At 30.7% G+C, this 10,000-nt stretch overlaps 1 protein-coding gene across 1 annotated transcript in view; it reads left to right on the plus strand.

Annotated features, from left to right (window-relative positions):
- The window catches only part of LOC107736925 (E3 ubiquitin-protein ligase UHRF2-like), a gene marked incomplete at its 3' end in the record, with an annotated part of 23,954 nt that overhangs the window by 7,810 nt on the left and 6,144 nt on the right, over positions 1-10,000 (plus strand). Inside the window, exons 2-4 of the mRNA XM_016548316.1 lie at positions 3,528-3,839; positions 5,250-5,521; positions 7,937-8,155. Of these exons, the coding sequence (XP_016403802.1) occupies positions 3,528-3,839; positions 5,250-5,521; positions 7,937-8,155 (803 nt within the window). The remainder of the gene's footprint in view (positions 1-3,527; positions 3,840-5,249; positions 5,522-7,936; positions 8,156-10,000) is intronic.

A 10,000-nucleotide genomic window follows, 5' to 3' on the forward strand; every position in this document is an offset into this window, starting at 1 on the left:
CTCAAACAAACACACACACACACACTCTCTCACTCACTCACACACAAACACACACACTCTCACACACACACACACACACACACTCTCTCTCAGACACACACACTCACACACACACACACTGTTACAGTAATCGTTATGTTAGTGTTGTTGGTGTGAATGGGCTTTAACTGTAATTCTGAACTCTGGAATAGCTCGCTCTGATTGGTCAGTCAGTAATGTACAGTACAGTGGGGTTTAACTTTGTAAAGCAGGTTTACAGGCGTCTGTGAAGCAGGGCGAGTGATTTCAGGGAAACACACGTGAGTAATGGAAGCGTGTGAGTTTGAAGATGTTTCTGCGCTGAGGTGTGGCGTTGGATTATTTTGCTCTCTGACTGTTGTGAGTGAATTATCTGGAATCTGGACAGGAAAGCAAACATGAGTCATTTTCCATCAGGCCTCTCTCATTCCCAACTTCGGCTGAATTCCGCTGGTAGAGACAGTCTTTCTTTTTCATGATAATGTCAGCGCTTTTAGGATTAACACTGTTGTGCTCCTGTGTTTTGGGAGGTTTGGGTGAATCTGTCACCCCAAAGAGAACAGCAGAAGAAATGAGATTTTGCAGAAAGAAAATGAAGCCTGTTTTAGGACCACAATGAGTTTTTGCAGGATTTTCATCACAATTAAACACATTTACCTGCAAATTCTCATATAGCCTGAGTTGGACGTGTTCAGTTTTCTCTTTAAAACACATTGAAATGTGATTTTTTTTTTCAGCCTGTTTGTGTCTTTCTGGTGAAATCTTGTTGTGAATTTTTTTGTTGTGTTTTTCATTAAAAATAATAGTGAACCACAAACTAAGCATTGGTTTTAATAATAAGGGTGAAATCCAAAGATCTTTTATTTATTTGCATTACAACATGGGTTTATATAAAGCTGCACACGTAACGTGTTAAAAACAAATCTATATCCCAAGAATCGATTTATGCCGTTCTCATTACTAAACACTATTTGTAGCTCCTCCCATTCCAATAAATCACAATAATCTTTGTGCTTTGTTACTTTTGATATGAAACAAAGTCTCAGCTTTCAAATTCGGTCAGTTTTATTATGAAATACAATCAGTAAATGTGGTTTTGCTGCTCTTTAATGTGTGCTGTAGTCCTCTTTACTACTAGTTACAGCACAAAATAAACACGAACGAACATCAGAAGAATCAGAACAACTCACTGAAATCAATCCTGAATCATGGAATCCATCAATCAGTGTTCAAACCATGGAAAGACGTCAGTAAAACAGCTTGAGATCAATAATGTCACGTAACGTCACGTTTACCTCATTCAGTGACCATAAACTCCATAGTCAGCTAGAAAAATAACTCTGTATATTTTTACTGAACCTGTTCTTCAATATTTAACATGTTTGAATAAAACATTCATTAAAACTATTTATGACATCCACTGTTTAAATGTTTATATTTCAACAAACTGGAGTAAAAACATGATTATATCATTAAAAGTTATTTTTAAAAACTTCAGTGACAGGGTTTATTGTGTAGTTTACTGCATTAGTTGATATAGATTGATGTGTACTGTACCTGATGTATCCAAATAATATATTGAATATAAATAAGATGAATGATATTGAATCAAGATCGAAACTGAAACCAGTAGCTAGCTTGTGAATCAAAATTGAATCATGAAATTTGTCTCAATAATAATATATACAGAATAAAGCATAAGGTCATTGTACTGTTTTATTGTTGTAAGAATAAAAATGAATAACTTTTTTACATAAAGACAGTCAGTTATGTTTTAAGTGAACATAAACAATTGGGAAAGAAATCAGATGCGTGTCAGTATATTAGATCAGTGCATTCGGTCTTAAAGAGACAGCAGCCTAATAAACCTGTTTGTGTCATTGATGTTAATCATGTAGGCGAGCTTACGCTACGCCTACGTCATCCGCCGGAATGAACGTGTGTACGACAGTTAGCGGAAGCTGGAGATTACTGTTTCTAAAGTTTTAAATATGGATATTTCTCTTACAAAAACACATTGATTTGCAACAGGAGGCCTTTATTCACCCCCTGGAGTCATGTGGGATACTTTTTATTATGGATAGATGTGCTTTATTTGACGTCTTTTGGACTATTGAAAAATAACACCCATTCACTGCTATTATAAAGCTGGGATTTTTAAATATAACTCCGATTGGATTCGTCTGAAAGAAGAAAGTCATATACATCTAGGATGGCTTGAGGGTGAGTAAATCATGGGCTAATTTTCATTTTTGGGTGAACTATCCCTTTAAAGGGATAGAAGAATGTTGGTAACCAAACAGGTGACGGTAGCCATTGACTTCCATAGTATTTTTTCCCATACCATGGAAATCAGTGGCTACCGTCAACTGTTTGTTCACCAACATTCTTCTTTTGTCTTCAGCAGAAGAAAGAAACTCATCCAGGTTCAGAACAACATGAGGAAGAGTGAATGCTGAACTGCGGAGGAAATGCCCGCTGGTCTGGATGAACATTAGATTTATATCACGAATGTTTGTACAGGAAACAGGTCTAACACCTCTGATTCTCATGCTAATGAGACAAGCCAGCGAATCCGCCGCTGCTGGCGTGTACGCCGGTGATATTTCACGCCCGCTCACATCCGTGCAAATTACAGTTGTGTGTTCGTGCGAGTGTGTGTGCAATGGATCCTGGGTGGTTGCTATGGCAACACACACACACACACACACTCTTGCACCAGAACCGTCATCACTAATCTTTTCTGTATTTGCGGTGGTGATTCAGCAGAAGGCGAGGCTAATGGCGTCCGCTGTTTGTGATCGTGTGTCCCTTCAGTCTCAGGCCGCTAACAACACGTCTCAGTGTAATTCTGCCCCGACTGCAAGAAGACACACAACGAATGTGAAATAGATGCCTACTGTTTGTGTGTTTGTACTTTATTTGTATATCATTTTATATATGTGTGTGTATATATATATATATATAATATTATATAAATATTATATTACTAATTATATAACAATTATATACTTAACTAGATATTTTTAAAATATAATAATAATTTTTTTTATGTTTTTAAAGTTTCTTCTGCTCACCGAGGCTGCATTTATTTGATAAAAAATACAGTAAAACTGTAATATTATGAAATATTATTACAATTTAAAATAACAGTGCTTTCTTTTTTTGTGGAAACCGTGATACATTTTATTAAAAAGTTCAAAAGAACAGCATTTATTTGAAAAAATCTTTTGTAACATTATAAATGTCTTTATTGTCGCTTTTGATCAATTTATGGCGTCCTGGATGAGAACATATGTATTTATTATTTTTATTATTATTATTTTTTTAAAAGCATCTTAAATTTTGAATGGTACTGTATCACGGTTTCCACAAAAATATTGTGCAGCACAACTGTTCTTTATGAGAAGATTTATTTAATAAAATGACAAAATGTGTTTGGCAAGTTACAATGCACTGCTTATTTTAGAAAACTAATAGTTGATTTTTGACATACTTTTTTTTGGTAGATGGAAGATGGTCAGACGCTCTTCGATTACAACGTTGGTCTTAACGACATCGTCCAGCTTCTCATCCGCTCACAGACGGACCCCCCGGATAGCCCCTCCCTCAACAACGGTGAGGGTGTGGCCTGTGCCGTAGCCCCGCCCACCGCAGCATCTGTCCCCACCTCAGCCACACCCACCACACCAGTCGTTTCCCCGGCAACCATCGCCAACAGCAACGGAAACGGGTCCAAACCCTGTAGTCCGGTGTCTGACAGCGAGCCGTCCACATCCAGCCGGACGCTCCTCATCGATCCCGGGATCGGACTCTTCAAAGTAAGAGCTTGCTCTGGATGGGACTTATAGTTCATCACATAACTATCATATCATATAATGATTGTGGAGTCTGTCGTCATTGACTCTTTACTTGTTACTCCTTAGATGGTAGGAAAATTACTTATTACAAAATTTACATACAGCTTATAGTTGGTAGGAAAATTACTTATTACAAAATTTACATACAGCTTATGGGGAATTATTGAGGGGGTTTTTTTCACATTGTTTTTGTATTAATTCTAAAATAATATAAAATATTATTTTAATAATAACAATGTTTTAAAATATTATTTAAATTTTTTTATTATTTTATTTTTTATATTTTAAATTTAATGTTGTTTTTTAAATATTTATTTATTATTTTATTAATTTAATTTAGCATTGATTAATTGTACTAAATTAACACATTAAATTGAAAGTGCCACAAAACAATTTTATATGCATTAATAATGACAATAATATGTTTGATCGCAGTAATATAATTTAATATTTCGATTAGTCAGGTAGCAAAACCAAAGCATGAATTCTAACATATGGAATTATTATTAGTATTATTAATGACAATAATAATAATCGAAAATATCTTTTTAGTTTTTATATTAATATTTATGATTATTATTATTTTTATTACATTGTTTTTTATTAATGTAATTTAAAATTAATTAATTGCTTTTAAATTAACACATTAAATTGCTATGTGCCATGAAACATTATATGCATTAATAATAACAATAATAAATTTAATCTCTTTATTATCATTTAATATTTAGATGAGTCGGGTAGCAAAACCAAAGCATGAATTCTAACATATGGAATTATTATTATTATTATTTAGTCATGTATTATAATGTATTATTATTTTAACTAATGACAATAATAATAATAATAATAATCTAAAATATCATTTTAATTTTTATCTTAATATTTATATATTTTTTTTATTACATTGTTTTTTTTTTATTAATGTAATTTAAAATTAATTAATTGCATTTAAATTAACACATTGCTGCGTGCTATGAAACATTATATGCATTAATAATAACAATAACAAATTTCATCTTTTTATTATTTTTTAATATTTAGAATTTACCAAAACCAAAGTGTGAATTCTAACATTTGGAATAATAATACTAGTGATAATAATAATTATTATTGTTAATAACAATAGAATTGTATAATAATAATTATTATTATTATTTAAAATATTATTTTCCTTATTTCATTGTTTTCGTATTTATTATGATGGTTATTATTATTATTATTCATGTCATTTTGTTTATGAAGGAAGTGATGCATTATATTTGTTCCCAAATTCAGACGGTGTAAGTGTGTTATTCCTGCAGTGTAGGTGACCGTTGATCTCATAATGGTGAGCTGTAGCAGTGATGGTGTTTGCTCTGTGTTGTTCAGGTGAATGAGTTAGTGGACTGCAGGGACGTCAGCATCGGCGCCTGGTTCGAAGGCGTGATTGAGAAGGTCTCTCCTGCATCTAAAGCACAGAACAGCAGAGCTAGGGTCGGCCGGCCCAGCAAACGCACTAACAACAAGCTGGAGCCGGAGACGAGCGCCGCCCCTTCATCATCATCATCATCATCCAGCACAGCGCTAAACTCAGACGGCAGCGAACCGTCAACATCCAAAACGGATCCGGCGCACGTCTCCTACCACATTAAATATGAAGAGTAAGTGCATCATGGGAAGGAAGTCTCTTTGTTTTTCCCTGCTTGTCTGGTTCTCATTGAAGTCCTACCAAACGGCAGTCAGTGTGAGCTTCTTGTTTATTGCTGTGAGGAGGTGCATGATGGGATGCGTTCTGAATGCGGTAAGTGTATCGATTCCGAGAGCAAAGCGTCATGCTGCACTGCATGCTGGGAAACCGAGCTGAAGGGTGATGCTGATTGGGCATCTCTGGATTCATTTAGAGCAGGGCTTTTATATGTATTTCTACGGTACTTAAAATTATTTTAAGGTTTTTAGTATATAAATAAATGTGTTTAATTAATTATTTTATTTATTTTTTATTCTAAAACACAAAAAAAATATTGTTTATTTTGTCCCCACAACTATTGTTTTTATAAAAAAAAAAAAAAACATGAAACTGTCTTAAATAAAACATGTTTAAATAATAATATAGTTTATTTATTTAAATGTTAAAAACATACAAACATGTGAAACATTTTATTCTGTCTCCCAACATTTAAAAAAAAAAAAAAAAATTATATTCAATACCTACAATTATTTGTCTTAGGTTTTTTAACATTTAAATAAATAAATTAAATTAAATCTGTTTAAATAATTAACACAGCTATTGTTTTTTAATTTATTTTAAATAATTAGGTTTTCAACACAAATAAAGGTTTAAATAATATTGTTTATTTATTTAAATGTTTAAAAAAAACTAAAAACATGTAAACTGACTAGGGTTGGGACGATATGGGCAAAAATTCATATCTCGGTATTTTTTGGCCGATTTGTGATATACGGTATATATCTCGGTATTTTCATTTTTGTATTTGTATTTTAAAAAATCTGTATTTAATATATATATATTTCACTTACCGCCCAATGTTGTCAAAACAATACATATTAAAGGCTATGAAAACAAATAAAGTGAATGTAACGATATAAGCCTTTATATCATCTTTATATCATTGTAACATTGTAACATTGCAATATAAAAACAAAAATAATGCTTTTAAAGCAGAAGTTAAATTCACTAAACTAAAAATGAAAATAAATGAGAACAAAAGCACAGAGTTGTGTAAAGCTATTTTGATTACTTCATTACAGTCACTTTACAGTCAGTGCTGTCATAAAAATAGACTTACTTGTAGGTTTAAAATTCTATAATAAGAGTCAGATCTACCACACAAGGAAATATGATATTACAAAACCATACAAATAAAGTATTTCTTTATTATATAAGTCAGGGGTATTATATTAAAGTTCCAAGGCAAGCATTTCAGCAGATGTTGTGGAGCGTTCACGGCGCTGCAGTCGCTCAGAGCTTCGTGATGAAGTGTGTTGCTGCTTGTAGGGATAGACATTTTTAAAAAATATTGTATTAGAATATTTGGGCTCATAAAAAACTAATAATCGAATATTCGTTTATTTAAATAACGTTTACCGTTATTTTTTTATATTTTTTATTATTTTTCATTTTTTAAATTTCAGTTGTTTTTGCTTTAAAATAATTTAAGTTGACATTTTTACGATTTAGTTTTTACTAAGAGATTTATTTAATTATTAGTTTTGATTGTTTATTTAACATTTTTTATTTGACTTTTTATGATTTAATAAATTTTTTTGTCTTATTTTTTTTAATTTGATGTTTTATGATATAATTAACTTTGTTTTATTTTGATGTTTTTTGTCTTAAAATAATACATTTTAATTTGATTTTTTTACTTTTTAATTTGATGTGTTTTATTTTAATTGTTTTGTTTTTATTCGACTTTTTATGGTTTTATGAATTTTTTGTGTTTTATTTTGATTGGTTGTGTTTTGAAAATATTTTGACCATTTATAAATGTAATACATTTTAGCAAGTGTTTTATTTTATAATTTGTTTGTTTTATTTTTTTTAAGTTAATATATTCTGTTTTCTTTGTTTTTATTTACTTTTTTCATTTTTATTTTTACATTTTTATAATTTAATGACTTTTTAGTAAGTGTTTTATTTTGATTGTTTTTTTGTTTTTTTTTCAATTTGACATTTTAATGATTTAATTCATTATTAGCTCTCCAACTCACGAACCCCAGTTTGAGGAAACCCTGCTTTAATTAAACCATTTCTAGTTTGGTTTTTCTTGACATAAGCGCCGACTGTGACACTTTCAGAACATTGATCAGTTTGTTTGATCGGCCCGAACATATCAATTTCTGACTTAACCAGTGGAGTGAGTTCGGGGGGCAGGGCTATCTGTGTGACTGACCAATCACAGACAGAGGGAGTGTTGAGGAAACCTGTTTGGAAACAGTCATTATTGCAGTTGTTGTTGGTGGCGTGGTGTTGCTGTCAGCCGTTTATCGTCAGTCACTCGTTCAGTCTTGAGTCTGTAGCTGATGACGGTGGTGTTTGTTTCTGGTGTCTGCAGTTATCCGGAGAACGGCGTGGTGGAGATGAGCGCGGGTGACGTTCGTCCGAGGGCCAGGACTCTGCTGCGCTTCGACCAGCTGCAGGTGGGTGACCTGGTGATGGTTAACTATAACCTGGAGAATCCCGAGGAGCGAGGCTTCTGGTACGACGCCGAGATCACGGCCCTCAACGCCGTCTCACGCACCAACAAAGAGATCCGCGTCAGGATTCTGCTGGGGTAAACAATCACGGCTAACCGCCAAAATAAAAATAGAAATATGTACATTATATGTTTTATGTTATATATATACACTACCGGTCAAAAGTTTGGGATCAGAATGATTTTTAATGTTTTTACAGGAGTGTCTTCTGCTCATCAAGGCTGCATTTATTTGATCAAAAATACAGGAAAAAAAGTAATATTGTGAAATAGTATTATGATGTAAAATAACGTTTTTCTATTTTAATATACATTAAAATGTAATTTATTTCTGTGATGCACAGCTGAATTTTCAGCATCTTCAGTCACATGATCTTCAGAAATCATTCTAATATGCTGATTTATTATCAGAGCTGGAAACTGCTTCATATTGTTTTGGAAGCTGTGATACTTTTTTAAAAAAGTTAAAAAGTAAAGCATTTATTTCAAATAGAAATCTTTTCTAACAATATTCACTACAGTTCAAAACTTTGGGGTCAGTACATTTTTATTCTTTCTTTTTTTTGAAAGATATTAAAACTTTTATTCAGCAAGGATGTGTTAAATTGTTAAGAAGTGATAGCAAAGATTTATATTGTTGGAAAAGATTTATATTTTGAATAAATGCTGTTCTTTTTAACTTTTTATTCATCAAAGAATCCTGAAAAAAGTATCAGTTTCCAAAAAAAATATTTGTCAGCACAACATTGATAATAATAATTATAATAAATCAGCATATTAGAGTGATTTCTGAAGATCATGTGACGCTTTATACTGGAGTAATGATGATGGAAATTCAGCTTTGCATCACAGAAATAAATTATATTTTAAAGGATATTAAAATAGAAACCATTATTTTATATTGTAATAACATTTAGCAAGATTACTGTTTTTTTCTGTATTTTTGATCAAATAAATGCAGCCTTGATGAGCAGAAGAGACTTCTTTAAAAACATTACAAGTCTTACTGATCCCAAACTTTTGAACGGCAGTGTATGTATAATATTTATTATTAAATTTAAAAAAATATTTACATTATAGAAGTACATAAATTATGACAGAAATATATATATATATATATATAACTATTATAAAATGTACATTATACTTCTCAAAGTACTAGTAGTAATAATATTAATAATAATCTAATAATTTATAACATTAATATAATTTATTAAAACATTATTTTTAATGAATCTCACACAATCAAGAGATTTTTTTTGTCCATTTTTAAATGTATACGTTAAACCTCTGTTGTGTTTTGTTGTGAACAGGCTTATAATAGTGAACTAAACCTTTTCCTTACTTTAAATAAAATAAACCTTAACTGAAATAAAATAAATAAAAACTTGAACTTATTTTATTTCAGCTAGTTGCCAAAGAAACGTTTCTCATTTTCATTTAGCTTAACTTGATGTACTAAAACAACTAAAACTAGATCTTAAATAAAAATGAATACATATTATATAGACAAATAAAAATAAACAAAATAGTAAAAACACAGTGAAATTACTAAAACTTTAACTAAAATGAACATGGAAGATATAAAAGTAAAAACTAATGCAAAATATTAATAAAACTGTAACAGTGATACTAAAATAACTGGTTTTGTGTTTTTTTTGTATTTTCCTTAAAATAACAATTAATTAATTAATTAATTATTAATATATAAATATTTAAAATATTATTTCAATCAATGTTTCAATGTTAAAAAAATTGTGTGTTTGTATTTGTCTTAAAATAATAATTAATTAATTAATTATTATTAATATATAAATATTTAAATTTATATTTAAATCAGTGTATTAATGTTAAAAATAGTTTGTTTTATGCTTTAATTTGATTATTTATAAAACAGAAAAAAACAATTTAAAACAGCTGTCA

Source organism: Sinocyclocheilus rhinocerous, unplaced genomic scaffold (assembly GCF_001515625.1).
Source record: "Sinocyclocheilus rhinocerous isolate Xijiao unplaced genomic scaffold, SAMN03320098_v1.1 scaffold2868, whole genome shotgun sequence".
Taxonomy (NCBI): domain Eukaryota; kingdom Metazoa; phylum Chordata; class Actinopteri; order Cypriniformes; family Cyprinidae; genus Sinocyclocheilus; species Sinocyclocheilus rhinocerous.